At 37.8% G+C, this 19,789-nt stretch overlaps 3 protein-coding genes across 3 annotated transcripts; 2 read left to right on the top strand and 1 right to left on the bottom strand.

Annotated features, from left to right (window-relative positions):
* Nucleotides 1–4,340: 4,340 nt before the first annotated feature.
* On the bottom strand, nt 4,341–7,889 carry LOC119792514 (cis-aconitate decarboxylase-like). The gene is made up of 6 exons (XM_038299176.1): nt 7,733–7,889; nt 7,258–7,312; nt 6,947–7,134; nt 6,667–6,759; nt 6,134–6,339; nt 4,341–5,666 (listed from the first exon to the last, which is right to left on the bottom strand). The coding sequence occupies exons 3-6, from the start codon at nt 7,022–7,024 to the stop codon at nt 4,742–4,744; spliced, it is 1,302 nt and encodes a 433-aa protein (XP_038155104.1). The 5' UTR covers nt 7,025–7,134; nt 7,258–7,312; nt 7,733–7,889; the 3' UTR covers nt 4,341–4,741.
* Nucleotides 7,890–8,137: 248 nt separating this feature from the next.
* LOC119792445 lies at nt 8,138–11,075 on the top strand. The gene is made up of 5 exons (XM_038299066.1): nt 8,138–8,169; nt 8,938–9,108; nt 9,193–10,689; nt 10,776–10,868; nt 10,957–11,075. The coding sequence occupies exons 2-5, from the start codon at nt 8,952–8,954 to the stop codon at nt 11,073–11,075; spliced, it is 1,866 nt and encodes a 621-aa protein (XP_038154994.1). The 5' UTR covers nt 8,138–8,169; nt 8,938–8,951.
* A 106-nt stretch (nt 11,076–11,181) lies between these two features.
* Nucleotides 11,182–12,811, top strand: LOC119792529 (threonylcarbamoyl-AMP synthase-like). The gene is made up of 6 exons (XM_038299196.1): nt 11,182–11,277; nt 11,366–11,557; nt 11,672–11,834; nt 11,941–12,106; nt 12,208–12,302; nt 12,394–12,811. The coding sequence occupies exons 1-6, from the start codon at nt 11,185–11,187 to the stop codon at nt 12,477–12,479; spliced, it is 795 nt and encodes a 264-aa protein (XP_038155124.1). The 5' UTR covers nt 11,182–11,184; the 3' UTR covers nt 12,480–12,811.
* The last annotated feature ends 6,978 nt before the right edge of the window (nt 12,812–19,789 follow it).

Raw genomic sequence — 19,789 nt, 5'->3', positions numbered from 1 at the left:
ACCGAGACAAATTTCTAATTGTGGTATTTTCAAATTAGTTTATTAATCTAAAAATTTTATGTTTACCTAATTTTTATTCAGTTAAACATGATTATAACAATTAAAGTAAAGTACAGCTTCAAAGCAGCTTTTTGTTTCTTGTTTTACTTAATACGGTAATATAAAGAATTAATAAGTTCCTCCTCTATATTTATACTTTTTATTCACCTCTGAAACATTTTATCAGAGAGCACACCTAAAGTAAAGTGATGTGGAATTGTTTGTTTAGTTTTGATTTTTGAAAGGCTAAACTTGGCAGTCATATAATAGAGAGACTCAGAAGCTGTAAAACTGATTAACTTTGAACCACAGGCCGGAATCAGGAAGTTCCTTAAGATATTACTGTACACCCATACTTGAAGAATTTTTCCCATAAGAAATTTTCACATGGGAAGCAATTATTCAATTCCTGTTCTGCTCTAATGATTTACAAAAAGCAACATACCATGACAACTCAAGGGTTAATAATCAAAACTATTACAGGAAAAAACCAGGATGTTTAATTTTAACAGGAAGAACCATGTGTGGGATAGTAATGGATAGTTTTTAATAAAGGAAGGTTTTCCATAGAACAACAAAGTTTGTACTTTATACCTGAATGAAAAGTCCTCATCGAGAAGGAAATGTGGTTTAAGTACAGTAACACTTTGGAAGAAATAAGCTTCCTTCTTCCAGTACAGTGATAGAGATGTTCTTACCAATCTATGGACTGATTATAGATTTCGTTTTGTATACACTGTGGATACAATACGACAATAAAGTTTGTCTAAGTTATTGTTGAAAGAAAAGAATACATTTTGTAAATCAAAATTGGGAAAAGATGCAATGCTGAAATGAAACTTAGAAAATGTTAATATTAACACGATCTGAAGACAACCAAACACCAAAACCCTCTCAACCAACTGGTCTCCGGGGACGGAAAGACGTACCATGGAATAAACTTAAACTAAGCAGGACAAACAACGAACAATGATCTAGCCTTGATAGCAGGGATGAGGCGAATATAAAGTCAGTCTTAATACTGAGGTTTAATGGAAACCTAAACATACAGTCCAGTAGCTGCATTTTAACCCACATCACCCACTGTAACATAAACTTTCTGTTATCAGAACTCTGAATCTCACTTACAGAGGAGAAACAAAAGGAACTAAAGCATGTTAGGTAATCAATTGAAGCATATAGTTATCCAAATTTGGCGTTGGGAAGAACAACAATGCATACAACACAGAGGAGAAAGTAGACAGAGATTTAAAAGCATTTTAATTCCATATGTGTCAGGAAATTATGAGAAACTCGGAAGGATTTTCTGGAATTTCAAACCTAACAACACTCAGGCAAAAGCTGGTTCATCCTAAAGATAGAACACCAAAACCTAAGCTCAGCGCTGTTGTTTATGTGATCCAGAGCAGTGAGGACTGTACAGCCTCCCATATTGGAGAAACCAAACACAGACTACACAAACACATGGCACAGACAGTAGCTCTAGGCAAGATTCGGCTGAACACTTCGACCACATGAGCAAAGGACACACCTTTGAAAACCAAAGTGTTTAGATTTTGGAAAGAGGACTGATGGTTTGAAAGAGGTGTGAAGGAAGCCGACTATGTGAGAAGAGAAAAGCCATCACTGAAAAGAGGGGGAGGACTGCTGTTTCAGCTTCTAAGCATTTACAATTCAAAGGCATAAAGCCAGGCGTACACTGTGTGATTTTTTTTCAATCATTGCACACAGGTACAGCTCACATTGTACGACAAAAAGGCATGGTTTTCTCGTACAGTGTGAGTTCACAGCTCACGATGTATTTGCAGCACGACGCTCTGTTGCAATCTAACTGCTCACACTGTACATCTAAAAACCACGTCGGACTCAGCTCCGCAGTGAGATGGAGCAACTCGGACTCGTATATCCGGAAGCCAAACGAGTAGAAGAGGAATATGAAGCTCACTAGAGTAAAATGCGCTGCCTTGGCAGTTTGTGCAATTTTGTGCTGAAAGCCCTAAAAAGAAAAGGCAACGACGTATTTGGACAAAGACATAGCTGAGCAACTGTGGCTACTACGATCTGTCAATGTTACAGAAAGAACTCAGGTCCACTCGCACCCCTGCCATGCTTCTGTATTTACATCTGAGAGGAAGAAGAAAAAGAAGAATCCTTGTTTGCCCACTGAGGGATTTGCCCACGACAGCCGGAAGAAAGTCAGACATGTTTGATTTTCTCCCGACCTCACTTTCCTACGTAGCTGTTCTTGGCCCAGAACCAGATGGTAACCTCCTCTGACTCCAACTTCTTAAACTCAATCAGTAGGGAACGATTTAAAAAGCAACTAAATGACAGAATCTACATCCTATTAAGACAAAATGTGGATAATGCAAAACATCTTAAAGCCAGGCATACACTGTGCGATATCTTCAATCGTTGCAAGCAGCCACAGCTCAAACTGTACGATGAAACCGCAGCGTTTAAAAGTTCACAGCTCACGATGTAAGTTCTCACACTGTAAGGCCCGAAGCTCTAATGCGACCTTATGACGGCATACTGAATTTCAAAAATGTTTGATTTTCTCCTGTACGAATTCTAATCGGGAGGTGGTCATGGGAGGCTGATCGGCCCTTGTTACCCCCTGTATACTACACGACGCACAATCAGGCTGAAAGTCAGCCCGACTGGAGAATCAGTACAAAAAAGGGCAAAAAATCGTCGTACAGCTTTAATCAAAGCAGGATACAATCAATCATATGCATATGATGACAGCATAGTTGAATCTCATTTTAGTCAAAGTCTTTTGACCTAAAAGTAACTTAGCATCAGTCATATTTGGAATATTTATAATCTTTTTATTTTTAGTTGACATTTGGTTGACTAAAATGAGTGGGATGAACAGGAAATATTTGATGAACCCTCTTTTAGCTACTGCTACATCTTCAGGAAAAAAAACAGTTATTCACTCATAAACATAGCCTAATATTAGTAACAGACTGAGCTTACTTCTTTACCACATAATTAAGATTAAAACAGATTTTTTTTTAACTCTTTCCAATATTTTCTAATAGTTTGAATCCATTAGTAAAAGTATAAAAACATTTCTGCATTGTTTTGATCAATCTGCCCTGTTTAGTGTTTACCCAGAAACTACCCCTACCAATGAAAAACTTGAGTCATTTGGTAGTAAAATAAATAATATTTTATTTAATATTTTTAAGTTGGTCAATAATGTGTTTATCTGAAAGCTAAATTAATTTTGTCTAAAGATGCATATCGCGTATGAAAGAATGAGAGGAAAATGTTATGAAAACGAAATTATTTGTGTCTCTATGGATCAGGTCAACGAGGCCTTTGACTGCATATCCTTTTAGCTCCCCATATGGTTCCCCCTGCAGGTGTTGCATCCACCGAGGAATGACCTCAAGTCTCTAGTTTGAGCCAGCAAGAAGACTTTCGCTGTAAACACTTCCCTCAGGAGGTTCCAGGCACCTTCCACTGAGCTGTAGGACTGGACTTAATATAAGGGAAGTCTGGATCTCATCCCACTGAAGTTTTTGTTTTTTCAGAACTATACATTAATAAAGTCTTTATAGATCAAATAATTGTATTGTATGAGGTCACTGAAAAGACTCTCTATATATCTCTAATATCGTCCATGAAGATTAAGGATTATTATTATTTATTGACTGTGCAATATTCTGTGCAATACGCTGACTGTGCAATATATGTGAATATAATAGTCATACCACTACCTCACCGTTGCTCCTTACCTACTACACTTTAATGTAAAAGTCAGTCCACCTGTATATAAGCAATCCTGATTGTACATATGTCACCTCAAATCTCTGTGTTACTCCCTTGTATTTTTTTATCTCTTATTTTTATTTTTTTATTCGTATTTTATTTTTATTTGTTTTTATTCCTAATGCACCTTTTCCTCCTTGTTTGCAGCTTCTTGGAGTACTATGCTAATATGTGACCAGTGAATTTCTGTAATGTGTTACTGGAGAAACACTCCTTCTTTCTTCAAGGCAGCAATGTTACTGGTTATTCAACACTCAACCCATTTTGCCTTTTTTAGGAAAGATCAGTACATCAATTTCTTCAATTTGATAACTTAACTGGAGGATTTGTCTAAAATAAAAGAGGAAAACCATCTTTAAGATGTTGATAAAACCAAAATATTGTAACAGTTCACATGTCACCTCAGAACAAGTTTGCTTACTGCTTTAGATGAGGAAAAACAATCTTTACAAGAAATCATCTAAATGAAGAGATTAGTTTAGAAATTATTAAAGTTTATTAGGATAAAAAGACAATGAAATATGCTACATTTATCCAGTATAGTGTTTGAGTAACAAAATCAAAACAGACATATAATACTATTACAGCCTTTTAATATATACAAACTTTGAATAGATGCTATATAACACAAATTCTGCAAAACACAAAGTTGTCCATTTTCCTTCATCTGGTTTAATCACATTTCTTTTTTTTCACATTAGTGTTTCCATGTAGACTAGATATTTTTCCAAAGTATACAATACCACCAGAGATGCCAGAAAGTTATTTTAGTGTCATTTCTTATCTAATATTAGCAAAATCTTAAATAGAATACAATATTGTAAATAATAGCATAAAGTTTGTTATGTTCTCCATGGATTTTATTTTGTTTTCAGTAGTTTGGTTGTGTCATTTTGTAGTGTATGTTTGCAAGTCTTTAATGCAGCTGTGAAAGAAGGTCGTTGCAGTCTTCAAAATTTTCCAGCTTCTCCACCACCTCAATCAGTCGTTCAATCTTCTCTGATGGAAGCACCAGCTCTGCGTTGCTCCTGAACTTCTTCCTCAGGCTCTCGCTGGTCAGCGGGTTTCGCCAGTGACCATAGAAGGTATCACAACGTCCCTTCAGAATGTCTCCTCCTACAAGTGTCACCTGAACCTCTCCGTACATCTGGTTGAAGTTAGCAGGGTTGTCATGGGGATGCTCCAGCCGAACGCGGTTCAGCAGAGCGTGCAGCTCAGGGCGGCTCATGGCCCATGGGGTGAAGGATTGCACGGTCACCTCACCATCCAGGAGAGCGCTGCAGGCATTAAACTGGAAGGAGTGGCGGGCCTCATGCTCTGACTCAGGAAAAGGCCTGTTGATGTATTTAGACCGAGGGACTCTAAGCAAGATGTCCTGGACCTGATCTGACCAGAACTTTCCAGGACCAACTCCAACAAGAAGCTTATGGACAGAAGCTGCAGCATCTGCCACCCAGTGCATCCCTAGATGAGCAGGAAAGCGCTTGAAGCCCATGTCCTGCTCCTCTAACAGGAATGCATGGCCATCATTGGGGGAATCTAAAGATTGTGGCACATAATCTTCATAAAAAGCATTAAAGCCCGCCACGCCTGCAACAGCATCCAGGACCAGAGGACTCGCCTCTAGGCCTCTAGAGGCCAAGAGGGCAGCTTCAAGTCCAAGACGTGAGGCGTTACCAATGTGAAGGGGTTTAGACTGAGTGGCAGCATTGGCCATCGGGGCTCCAGCCAGAGAAGCAGCTATAGCCAAAGCATGACTGCACTGAGAGGGATCCAGAGACAAGAGGCGAGCACAGGCTGCTGCACTTCCCATAGGACCAACAACAGTGGGAGGATGAAATCTGATAAGGGACACAAAGAATTATTAAAGTGAAGAACAATTCATGCTGGTTGAAGAAACGCATATCTATGTAGTACAAGCAAGATTTCAACAGAATAAACAGATCTCCAGCTAATTTGGTAGGTGTTTTTCATTGGACTGTTTATTTCTGAATAAAACAAGCAGAGGGTGTCAGCCCACTTGAGTTTAAAGAACATACTCCTTTTTCCTACACTTAGTTTATTGTGCTAATCCAACAGAGTATCTGCTGTCCCTGAGATTAACATCTTTACCCTACATTCAGAGCTCCCTGACAACACCTAAATACTGCATGTTTCACATCCAGGGATATTTAGACACTGCACTGCTTAGATCAGCACAGAACCTCTATAAACATATGTGGACACAAGCTGAATAAATGACACATGGAGCTTTGTGCTAAATAAGGTTGATCTTGATTTAACTTGCCTCCACCTCTGAGGAACTGACCTTTTAGGAATATTGCAGGCCTCGTTGGAGAACCTCATCAGGCGGCCCTGGATCTCAATGCCAACATTAAATGCCAGTAAGAAGTCCAGGCCGCTGGGTTTCCTGCTGGCTGGCATCATGTCACTGAGAGCTAACACAGCAGGAAGGACGGCTCCTGATGGATGAGTTGCTGGATGCCAGGTATCATCAAAGTCCATGGAGTGAGTCTGAGAGCGAAAACACTATTTATCAGATGCTGATACATCAGAATGAAACTATAAGCATTTTAATGATCAGTTGCAACATTTCACCTGTTGCCAGTAAAGTGCCTGTTTGTGTGTTGGTGTGGTAATTATATAAATTTACCTAAGAACAAACAAGCTTGAGGTTTGAATGATTTCTCTGGAAGAGGAAGTACTCATGGAAATGTTTTGGTCCACCTGGCTTGTTTTTATTCTTGTAACTAATCCTGTTTTTCTAGGGGCCAAACTCAGGGACAGAGTAAATCTGTCCCTGTACCTGAGACCAAACCTTTTCCAGTTATTCACACTCACCGCCACTCCATTGACAAAAGCAGCCAGTGTTGGGGAAAGCCTGACGCCGCTGCGGCCGTAAACAGAGCTGATGTAGTCAGCTGCATACATGTGCTGAAGGTCATTGGACACAGAGGAAAAAGTGGATTAAATGATCTGTTCTTGACTCAAAGTGTTTTAATAACCAGAGATATTTTTCCTCCTTTGACCATCAGTTCACGCACTGACTCTCCCATGACTCTGCACTTTTGATAACATAAGATCACTGATTTTGAGGATAATAATAAAGTTTTTGATTTACCTGGCAGTGCTGCAGGGCCAGTTCAAACACATCTGTTGTGCCCCCAATGAGACCGACCCCTATGCTGTCCAGCACCATCCTTTTACTGCGCTGGAGCACCACAGGAGACAAATGCTGAGGCTTCACTTCATTGATGAACCTCCCAAAACTGGCTGTAACTGTTTCCTCATGGGGTCGGTGCTTCAGGACTGCAATAAGGTAAAGTATGAACAAGGGTTAAAATTTGATAAGAGCACAACTGTGGTGCAACAAGATCCAACTTGGGTGAAAATATGTTTCGTTTTGGTGAGAAAATAGGCAGAAGCTCTCACCCTGGACAGCAGATTGATGCACTCCTCTGACAGCCCAAACTGACCAGGTGGTTTTCTAAGAACAAATAATACAAAATCTATCCGGTTACACCTTCAACACCTTAAAAGGAGGTTTAAATTTGACTATTCTTATTTAGAATAGAGTCCTATTATAGGAAGCTGACACCACTACAATTAGTTTTTTGTCACTGTCTGACTCACTGTAGACTTAACTGAGATTGTTACTCTAATGAATATCCATCAGGTCCCCTGAGGGAGCTGTTGCATATATTGTAATAGAAATGGTTTACCCCCGTTCTTAAAAAGGTCTAATTTAAAACAATTGCTTAACATTTATTCTCAATAAAAGGCAATAAAATGCAAAGAAAAAAGAGAAATGTGTTAAATGTTCTCTTTAAAGATTTATGGCTCTTTTTAAGGACTTTAAAAGTGTATTTCTCATTTTTCACAAATGTAGAAACAGCTCCATTCCTACCTGTAGCACTGACAGTATGACCCCAACTTGTTTCTTTCTTCTTGTCCCTTTTGGTTCCAGCAGCGATGCTCTACAGGGTGCTGATGTTTCTCTGGTTGTTAACCTGCCTGCCTTATATAGAAACACAAGGACCAAAAAAACTGGACAGGGCAGGGCAGGTGTATCAGTGACAACTCTCCATGAAATGAAACTGAAGAATTTCCTTGATAGTCATTTTCACCTATTGTGATGCTAGGCATAATCATCTTCCCCGAGGAGGAAGGAGGAGGAGGAAAAAATTCAGTTAGTGATGTCATCTCTTTAACCTTGTTAATTGCCTGTTTGAGTGGGGAAATTTTCGTGAGCTCCTCCCAAACGCCAACATGTCCTATTTATAACAGGCTTTCACACTGCTGCAACAAATTTCCACACTTCATTTTTCTTTGATATCCCGACAGGTAAGGAACTTCACCTAATTTTTCTCTTTTACTTACACAAAGTAAGGTTTTCTGACTGTATGTTACCTTAACCCCAGAATTATTCATACTGTAATTATTCAACTATTGTCAGATTTAGATTTTTAATTATTATCTTTCAACAAACTTTGTTTCTGTCATGATATGATATGAAAGATGTCTGTTTTTATTTTGGTTTGGGGGGAAAAACGGTGAGCCTTAATCTGCCATTCATGTGAATAACCTTAGCTTAACAGTATCCTCAGTATCATATAAACTACCCTGATGATGATTTTATTGATTTCATTTTCTGAATTTTTTTTTATACTTTGATTAGTGACTCCATGAAAAGGACTAATCTTATATTTTAAAATGTATAGCTGACTAAGCTTTGACACTCATTCTAAACCAATAATATATTTTACTTGGCTGTAAATAGCTGCTTTTCAGAGATTAGAGCAGGAGCTACGAATACAAACTAGTTTCTCACATTTGTCACATTGCAACAATGGCTCTGCCCACTGATGACAGAGCAGGACCAACAGGTCACAGATATGTTTGAATATACTGAGAGGTTTCAGGACAATATAGCACTATATCTATAGAAAGTATTCCCTGAAGACAGCAGAATGTTTAAACCTAGTTTCGCTCTGAATGGTGAAACCTTTGTATTTGGTTTAAATATTTTTGTGTTCTTCTGGAAGTGTTTGTTTTCATGATTTTTACTGTCTAGTCTGTGTTGTTTCTCTTATGTTTTTAATTCGACTGTAGATTCGGAGTGAAAAATGGCAGCATCAGATGGGTTTCCTGCCAGTTTCTATGGGGAACCAGGAGTTTTAGGCATGCTGTCAAATGGGATCAGTGCATTCCTTGTACTTTTACAGAACTTCTATACAGCTCACAATGGCAAAGCTCCAGTTGGAATAGAGAACATTCTTGCAGGTAAAATAAAATTGAAATGAAGTGTTCAGAAATACATAAAATTTGCTTTAATAAGTAAACCGCCATTTTGAAACCGTTTTCCAGGTGTACATCTCATCCTGATTGGTGGGGTTTGCCAGTTGGTGGCTGGACTGCTCTCCTTCCGTAAATACGACCATCTGAGCGGTACTGCTTTCATTGGCTATGCTGCTCTTTGGGGCAGTTATGGTGCAACCAGAATCTACTATGGTGCCTTGTTTGAAAATCCAAATATGACATCAACAACAGATCAGATGCTGAGCAATTCATCCTTCGACATGATGAGCAACATGTCTCTCAATGATTCCAGGCAGTGCTACTTATGTCTGTCCATAGAAGAGTCAGCCATTGCTGGGCTAGTTCCCTACATCCTGCTCTCATTTCTTCTTGCATTTTGTTCTGCCACAGTCAACTACATCATGCCTTTTGTTTTTGGAGCCATCACTGGCACTTTGATCTTTGAAGCAGTTGCTCTGGCAGCAGACTCCTGGGCTCTGATAGTCTCTGGGGTTCTGGAGTTACTCATTTTGATGTTTGCCATCTATGGTTCAGCTGCTCTTCTCATCAAAGGTCTGACTCAGCGTCTAGCCCTGAAAGGTTTTGGGACCCCTCTCTTTAATGTTCTTCTACTAGGGACCCCCAACACAGGAAAAGCCCAGAGTGGAGGTCAAGAGAAAAAGAAAAACACAAAATATGCAGAACCAATGGCTCTAGGTTACTTCTGTGACTCCATTGCTCCATTCATCTTTGCTTTCTACAGCTTTGGGTACATGAAATCATTTGGCTTAGGGGTTGCATGGGTCTCAATCATCTCAGTTGCCCAGCTGTTCTCCAGCTACTATGCCCATCTGCGCCAAGATTGCTACCACACCACAAAGTTTGGGTTCCATGCCACATATTGGCTGATCAAAGCTTGGGATGAGTTTGTTGTGTCTGTTCTAATAGTGGAGGAGAGTAAAGTTGTCTCTGGCAGGGAAGCAATGGTAGGAGACTGGTTCTTTGTGGCGGCAGCCTTGGTGCTCTGTGTGGGGAGCCTGAACATGGATGTCCTGGAACTGATCCATAACTTGTTCTTTGTCCTTCTCACCATCTCTACAATCCCTCAGATCCCACTGCAGGGTTACTACATCTTCTTTGGTGTAGCTTGTTCTCTCTTCACTGCAGTCTCTATCTATGGGACCTTCACCCGTCTCATCAACACCATTGCAGAAAAGTCTCTCATACCTGTAGGACCTCAGCCAGTGTCCTCTGAGAAATTGAAAACTGCTTTAGGATGTAGATCCAAACACGGAGATCAGGATGTGCTGTCACAAACTGATCAGACCTCAGATGCTCTGTTCTATCTTCTAAACGGGGTTGCAGCTCTGTCAGCTCTTCATTCAAGAAAGATGAGTTTGAACCCTTCCCTCCTGCACCTGACCATCCCCTGGGTCCTGATATCTGGAGCCATCATCCAAGCCTATGTCAGCAGGTTGCAAGTGACAGGAGGCGGCCGCTTTGGATCAGTCATCTCCTCAATCTATGTGGTTGTCTGGGCAACATGGACATGGTTTAGATTTGCAGGTATGTTATTGCATTTATAAAACAAGCATGCCAACATTTGATGCTGTTTAACCAGGAATTGCATCTCAAGTTATTTTTCTCTCCAGGTAACCAGCTTGAGTTCTCCACTGAGGCAGATTATGGTTTTACAGCAGGAGCCATCGCCTTCCTGGTTATTAATGCTTTCCTGATATTGATTGGTAAGTTTTATCAAATCATTTTCAATTTTAGATGTTTGTGCATTGTTTTCTATTGACTAGTTTGATAATCTTTTGTTAACTTTTCCAGCTGCCTATAAAAACTTGGTTCTTCTGTTTCTAACTACACTCATGGAGGTGGTTCTTGTCTGCTTCCTTCTCTCCACTCTGCACAAACTGCCGTATGAGCTTGAAAGTAAGTTAGTATGAGCCTCATATACCAAAAGTTTTTTATTATCCTAATGAATCTTTATTAGCTTTGCCTTACAATGTACACATATTGATACTATTTCCCCTCACAGTAGCTATGCTTGCATTGATGTCTCTCATATGCATATATGGAACTTTGACTTCGTTGATCAACTGCATTTTCTCAACAAGAGTGTTGCCAATGGGACCTCCCATTTTTAAGGTAAATACTCCAATGACTTTTTGATCCAGTTTTTTTTTCATTAGACATGAATTATTCAGTATAATCATTGTATTATCTCTGGTTTTAGGAAAAAAATAAATCAGAATTAGATCAGGAGACACCCTGTCCAGTGGCCAGCTCTGGCCTCACCAGCGGCCTGTTAAGAATAGCTGGGCTTCTGGACGACGGAGGAGTGTGCGGTATTCCCACAGACACTGTGTATGCTCTGGCTGCCTCCTGCAAGAATCCCCAGGCAATTGAGAAAATCTACAACATTAAGGTAAAGGAAAATATATATATGGGTCTTGTGTAACCGTAGTAATGCACCGATAATTTATGTTTTTAAAGGTGTGTATGTAATGTAATATCATGTCAAATGGGATCTTTTCTCCAGGACCGACCAGCAGAGAAGCCTATATGTATTTGCATTTCCAGTGTAGAGCAGCTGGTGGCAGCCAAGCCTCCTTTTAGTCCTCTGCTGTGGGAGTTCATGAGGAATGTTTATCCAGGAGGCATCAGCTGCATCGTCAGCAAAGGAGACTGGCTTTTTAAACTAGGTAGACTAAGTAGAGTCATTTTGATGATGCTCATGAGTTAAAATCAGCCTGGTTAATTCAATGAAATCAATTATCTTCAACTCAAATATCAACTTTCCTTCTGCAGGAGTGGGAGCAGCTTATGACCGTGTTGGTACCAGGGACAGCATCATGATCCGTGTCCCTGACCATACGGTGACCTGCCACTTATGTGACATGACTGGACCACTTGCCATCACATCAGCCAATCCCAGTGGAGAACCAGACAGCACCCACCACAGCATGGTCATCAAGTAAGACATTCCTAAAAAAAATATAAAAAAACATTATTATCACAGCATGTTCTCAAACTTTGATATTAATGATCACTTCTTAAATTTCTTTTTCATCACAGTCGACTGGGACACAAGATCCAAGGGGTTCTCTGTGATGGAGACTCCAATGAAGTTGTTGCCTCAACTGTAGTCAACTGTCTAAGAATTGATGAAGGTAGGGGAAAATAATCAAGGCCCCTCCTCATTATGCTGTTGTTGTTGTTTACCCAGCATGCTCTAACTAAAGACTTGTCTACTTTGTTCAGGTATCATCAGCATTGTAAGAGAAGGCTGTGTCCCTGCGGTTAAAGTCCAGCAGATCTTTGATAGGCTGAAAAACACAATGTTGTGAGATTCATAAAGAACCTCATCATGATTTCCTGTAAAGATCAACATGTTTGTAAAACCATAGTTGTCTCTACAAATACTAAGTCATGTGATATTCATTCATTCAAATGTTGTATCCACTCTAAGTTGAAGAATTTTAGCTTAGATAAAGTTATGTGATCCTAAAACTGTAAAAACTGGATGTTTGTTTGAGATTACATATTTGTATGAGAAAAAAAATGTAAATGTGTAGATATTAAGCAATGTATTTGAAATGTCCTCTTTGCACACATTGTTACTGTTTAAATTGAGAAAACAAATGTTCTTATTTTTTTATCATGCTTTCGTTTAAATTTCTCTATGAAAATAAAGTATTTGAAAAAATATTCAAACTGATATTCAGTGTTTCAAATTTTATGGTTTTCAAATAGAAACTATGCATATAAGATGGCAAATGATGTAGAAAGCACAAATACAAAGCATGGCCCTGAGAGTGTAAGGAAATATTTTGATGCAATAATGCAAAGGCTAAATAAGTAATAAGACATAAGAAGCATCTTATATTCAGCTGAAGGTTTTTCATAAACATTTTAATGTGTAAGAAAGTGAAAGAGCATTATCCTGTTCTGTGATGTGTTTATGCTGTTCTTTAAACCACTTCTCAGATCTGGTTTATTTAAAAGGCTGTAAAGGACATTAAATACATTTTGGACATGTTTATGTTATATTAAATAAGGGAGACAGGTTGTGTGTTCAGTCTAAAAACATGTTGCCATTGTAGTGGATCCTAAATAAGATTAAATCAAAAAGTAAATCTATTTTTATGTGATGTTAACATTTTCCACCTGTAATTCTTGGTCACCTGAAGGACATCTGACTCGCAATCTGCTTTAAAAACTAAGAAATTAACTTGATTTAAAATCTGCATAAAGACATTTTCTAACATAACAGAAGGTAAAATATAGATATCGGAAGAGTGTTGGGCAGGATGGAGTATTTTGTACAGCACTGCCCACAATCACCTGTTGCTACATGCTATCAGTTAGCCTTTCTTTAAGCCACAGGGGATGTTTTTTATTGCTTGCAAAGACAACCAACTTGGTTGTTTGAAAATATTTCTTCTAGCAGAAACACAGACATGCTTGAAGTACTGTACAGTACCTATTTACAAACCAGTTACCAGAGGAGAACTCAATCAGGTAATAACAACTTATGTTCCCTTAATTAATTTAGGAGGGGGTAGAAGAGCAAAATGGTTTATTATTTTGCACAGCAGATACTTAAAAACTGGTTCCCTCTAAAGAAAATCTATATTGTTCTGTTAATACTTAGAATATTTAAGTTGTGGTTCAAGTTTTAATAGGCTGCTTAAAGCATCGACTAGCACTATGCTCCCCATCCCCCACCTGTTTCTGCACATTGATGTCAGCTGGGTGAAACGGCTGGATTACATATATTTCTTTAAGTTATTTTGGCCATGCTTGTTACGAGGGTCAGACAAAAAAATGCATCTGATGTTCTTTGCAATAAGGTTTAATCTATTTTTTCAAAGCAAAATGACATCAAATATTTCTGAAGGTAGCATGACTTTAAAGGTTAATATGTTAAATCAGTGTAGTAATAATTACAGCTTTATAAACCATTATATTGGCTTGTTTTGTGTCCTATTCATAGTGATGATGCCTTGGTATTTTTAAGTTTATTATGATCCATTTATTTTCTGCAAAACTTTTTTGCAGAACAGCTCATACACAATATCATTGTTTTACTCTGCATACGTTAAAGTTAAAATGTCAGACATTTCTTACATGACCAACTAAAGTTAGCTGGAAAGAAAATGAACTGGCTGTAGTAAATCAACTTTATTACTGTAATTCTGACAACTTTATTATTTCATTCTGACAACTTCAGTGTCAATAGAACCTAAGAAAATGTTAACTTCCAATGGGTGAGCAACGTTCTGTGTATATCCACAGTAGGAGAGGGTGTTTGCATCTTATCCTGGTTATTGTCACACATTCTGGTTTTTATCAACTTAGCAGAGAAAAAAAATCCGAATTAGTTTTATTGCTGACTTTCAACTAAACCTGGATATGACTGTGAATGCATGGTTTTAAATTATGTGTGTTTATGTGACAGTGTCTGAAATGGACTGGCTTCCAGGATGTACAGTTTATCTACCATAAGTTTTATTTGGATATTATGCAAATCGGGAAAATATTATGAGTGGTAAACATAATAATTTTCTTTACATGTAAAGGTTTAAACGGCCATCATACCAAACGGATATCGGTTTAAATTAAAAAAACAAATTTTTAAGGTTACTTGAAATCAATTTGTTATGCCATTCTTTTAAAGAAGAAGTTCAACTTCCACTTGTTTTTGGGGTTTTTTTCCTCTTTTTTTAAATCATTTTTTTATGAATTTGCATCATAATCAGTAATACGTTTCTCATGTCTCTTCTCTCAGTGAATAAGTAAAAGAAGGGGTGGCTTTCTTAATAGAATTTATTTATAGGAAATTCTTCACATTCCTCTTTCGTTCCATTCATCGTATTTTCCTCATTCTAAAAAGCATTTTTCTAAAAAAATAAAATGACAGATAAAATAAAATGAGATAAAATTAGACATATGAAATGATTCTGGTTACATCATATTCCAAGTGCTTTTGCAGAAAGGAAAAATGTTACGTAGGACTGTTATATTTTCATACTCTCTTAAATTAACCCTGGCGACTCATAGAAGTACTTCTGTGATTTGACTTTGGTGTTTTAGTCATAAATCTTTATTTTAAAAACTCATACTAAGATCAGCAAAAAGTAACCATAGCAGACTAATTCATTTAAAATCGCTCTTATCTTTAAAATTATGAATAATATCACATTCATTAATAAAATGCTTGTGATTTTTTTTTAGATGTACAGTAAAGTATTTACATTGTTCAACCTATATATTTGGCATCTGATGTACATACATAATAAGGTGTTCACACTTTTATTACTTTACTCAACCAAAATCTAAGTTTATATTATAAGGACTTATTGTAATAAACCAAAAATGTAGCAGGGCATAATTTTGAAGTGGATAAACAGGATACATTCTTTTTTAGTCTTCTTTTTTCTTTTTAAGTTACTATACGAAAAGTTACTTCTTTTATTGTTTCCATCCCCTTTCTTCTCAAACCCCTACAGAAAAAGATTAGGGCCACTGAAAAAGTCTAAAGAAGTCAGAATTATCTTTTCCCATATTAAAGTGAAATAAAATAAGATAATCTGTTAACTTTTTTACTTTTTCAGTGGCCTGAATCCTCTTCCACATATATAATCATATATATATATATATATATATATATATATATATATATATATATATATATATATATATATATATATATATATAAATATATATGTGTGAATCTTTGACTTTCTGTTTCAGTAGAAGACAACACATACAGTAACTATACAGCAGGTATTATCAGTGCAGTAGTCAGATATTTCTTTCATGAAATGTTCCTTAATAGGACTGGAAAACTCAGTCAAAGCTAAAACCTCAATAAGGCTAAAAGAGGAATAAGAAAATATTCTTTCTCCTTATAGGTCTGCCACCCACAGAGCAATGACACATGAGCTATGTCACTGAATTTTAGTCTTAAAACAAGAAATAGCAATCATTGCAGCTGACTGTTTTTTAAACAGATTTAATGACATTTTACAACTTGCATAAACGTTTTCCAGAGTTTTGCAAAGTGAATATAATAATGAATATAAAATATAAGGTAGCAGGTATCAGGTAACAGAAGATGCTTTTAAGATTTCAGCCATCATAGTCATTTTGCGTTTACTCTTTATTGTGCACACCAAATGTACATTTCAATGAAATTAGACTTCTGCATATAACCCATCCCCCTGTATGTAACCTACCCTTTGAAGCAGGGAGCAATCTGGGGTTAAGGGTCATGCTCAGAGACCCAGAGTGGCAGGCAGAGGGGTTTGGATCAAATACTAGCAGCAGACATATTGCTCAAACCACTATTGTTGTGCAAACAGTCATGTTTGCAGTCATGTTTGATTGTTCAGCATGAATATATTTTTTGTCCTTGTAGTTGTAAGTTCCATTAACAGCAGTGGTGTCTTGCTTTCTGATTAGACATGAAAGAATACTATCAAATTCTTCTTTTTTTGTAGTTAACAGTTAGATTCTAGACTGTGTCCTGGAATTCTTACAAAAGAAAGAGTAGGTTACAATAAATAGGGGGGTTGGGGGTGTATCCATGTCTTTATAGACTGGATGATCAATGTAACTTAGGGCTTTTTTGTCTATAATCCACATTATTGTCATGGCCTTTTATATCATGTGTTTTCTGATGTTTTTAAACTGTGTTATGAAGCACTTTGTGGCTTTGGTCTATGAAATGTGCAATACAAATAAAACTTACTGAATAAGGCTTATACATAGTTTTCAATCTATTTTCTATTTTAGTTAGAGGTGAGTGGAAGGTTATGATGGTAAAATGGTAAAATGGCATGTACTTATATAGTGCCTTTTTTCAAGTCAGGAGACTTGACCAAAGCGCTTTACACTACAGTACATTCATTCACCCATTCACACCCACACTCACACACTGATGGTGGCAAGCTACATTGTAGTCACAGCTGCACTGGGGTTCACTGACAGGTACATCAGATGAATCTTACTGTCTGATTAGTAAAGGATGTCTAAGTATGGTTTAAAGATTTTAAGCGTTTAAATGTTTTAAACATATTGGTTAGGAAAATTACCGAATGATTTATCTACTTATTTCTTGGTACACTTCTTTATTTCATGGGTCATTCATATTAATTTATTTCATGATATATTTTCATTCTCCGTAAATCACATAAGAGGAATCAACTTTGTAGCATGATTAAAAAATAGAGAAAATTAATTTTGAATTAATATGAACATGCGTTTGTGTCACTGGGTGTGGGTTATATAATTTCTCTCTAAACGATGTTAAAGACTATGTTTTGGTAAGTTTACAAAGAACAGCTTCCATTCGGAGTCCTATCCTGGAAAAGGAGGCCTCCCGATACTCAAACACTAACACACAGTGGTGAGAGTATTTCCCAGGCTCCTTCCCGGTTGCTCCTAACTATTGGGTGGGAAGGTTTCACAGAAAATTATATTGTAACAGTTCAGGAGAATTTTTCAGAACAAGTAATCAGGAAACAAGTCATCTATATTGCTGCCTGGACACCATTCTAGGATTCAGTCTAGCAAATATCAGTTATTACTCTTTATAAACCTGTACTGCAACAAAACATGTTCCTTTTGTTTTTGGTTATTTACAAGTCAAAACTTCCCATAGCCAATAAAATGACTTGAATAGTTAGAAAAATCAAAAAATATATGTACAGTATTTTATGATAAAGCTAAATGATTTAGTGTATTGTTATTTTCTGTCCTATGTGCTTGGTTGTTGCTCTGGGTGGTTTCTTGAGGACATTACAGTTTCTTTCCACTATTCAAAAATCAAAACTTTGGATTATTTTAATATTTTTGAAAATAGAGCGTTTGGGACGTGCAATGTTGGCGCAGTGGTTAGTTCACACGACCCATGTATGGAGGCCTTGGTCCTCGACGTGGGTGACGCATGTCTCTCCCCCTCTCTCATACCCCCTTTCCTGTCGGCCTACTGTCCATAAAAACAGGCCTAGTGCTGTAAAAAAAACTGAGATTGGTAATGCTCACACTCCTATATAATCCATTCATCCATTTGATATTACAGCATGATGTTGCCTTGGTGCTGGACTGAAAATACAAAGGTCCGAAAATAGCCTATACCCACCCTATTGCATGATAACAGCTTGTACAGTCACCCGTCTCTGCTCTATATGGTCCACTGTCTTTTGTAGCTAGCCTTGGATTTAAAATGTAAGCAAGAAGTGTAAAACCTACTATCTCTATACAGAATATATAACATATACTGTTTTAATTTTTGTAATTGAACTTTATTGATCTCATGTTGCATTTAACCCATCCCCATGGGGAGCAGTAGTCTGCCATCATGGGGCACCCGGGGAGCAATCTGGGGTTAAGGGTCTTGCTCAGAGAGCCAGAGTAGCAGTCTGTGGGAGTGGGGCTCAAACTCAGAACCTCAGGATTCTAAGCTCTATGGCCTAACCACTAGGCCCCCACTCCCAAAGAACACTTTACCCTTCTTTTAAATCTGTCTCAAACCCAGGACTTCAGTGAAGACGGGTGTGGGTTGCTTCCTCACCAGGATAAGAAATGAGAGCTCGAGCTAGGCCAAGGGTCGGCAACCAAAACTGCGTATTTATCATGATTTCCCTGGAAATGCCTTTCCAAATTGCTCTTTTTTTTGACAAACTCTCATTACAAAGAAAATTGCAGGCAATCCTTCCGGACTGGTAATGAAAGCAAATGATGCAGTCCATTCTTCTTTGAATCATGTGTTCTCATCAGCTGTCTTCCTTTTTTTCCCTTAGGGAATCATGGTACGAGACACACCCATCGCTTTCTTTACCTGGCACCACATCGCACTGAAACGTGTGTTGTAGGCTATGGCCACTGATCTCTATGGCTCTGATGCAAATTTTCGTTAAAATAAATATTTACATTTATTGTTTAAATTTTTTTATTATACAAATATTTACAGCATTGGAAAACATAAGGAATGTTAGTTTGACCTCATGCACACCATATGAAAATAAACAAAAAAAAAATATTTTTTTTTTTTATAAATTTTTGAAAAAGCTCCAGGGAGTGCAAAGGGGGCGCTAAAGAGCCGCATGCGGCTCCGGAGCCGCGGGTTGCTGACCCCTGAGCTAGGTGCAGCTGTGACATCAGTCAGTCAGTCAAACATTAACTGTTATTTATTTTAGGATACATAATTATTTTAACACTATTTCCCATAACTCATTCAAAATAGTTAGGTTATCCTGAGCTATTTTTCTCATCCTCTAGGCTGGGACTGAACTATAAGACCAGGCTAGTGAATCACACGTTCGTTATCGTCCACCTCCAGAGAGACGTGGTCACTAACATGTTCATCCCCTCCTGCCAAGCCTAAGCCTTAGACTGCGTTTCCAGTAAAAGTTTAAAAATCAAACTGTTTGTCTGCCTCAAATACTGGACATTATTGTTCTACATTACATCATGGAAAGTTTACCATTGCGGGGAACTGTTTACATTCCACCTTCTGCTGTTGCCAATAATGGGTGTGACATCATTAGTCCAACTGTTACTAAGCTATAAGCCAAAGACGTTTATGGTGATAACTCTGCTCCGTTTCCAATGTCCCACCAGTGTGTCAGCTGCCAGGCCAGAAAAAACA

This window comes from Cyprinodon tularosa, unplaced genomic scaffold (genome assembly GCF_016077235.1).
Source record: "Cyprinodon tularosa strain WSP-4 unplaced genomic scaffold, ASM1607723v1 ctg42, whole genome shotgun sequence".
Lineage (NCBI taxonomy): Eukaryota > Metazoa > Chordata > Actinopteri > Cyprinodontiformes > Cyprinodontidae > Cyprinodon > Cyprinodon tularosa.
The sequence above is the reverse complement of the archived record's forward strand: the minus strand, read 5'-3'. Positions and strand labels throughout refer to the sequence as shown.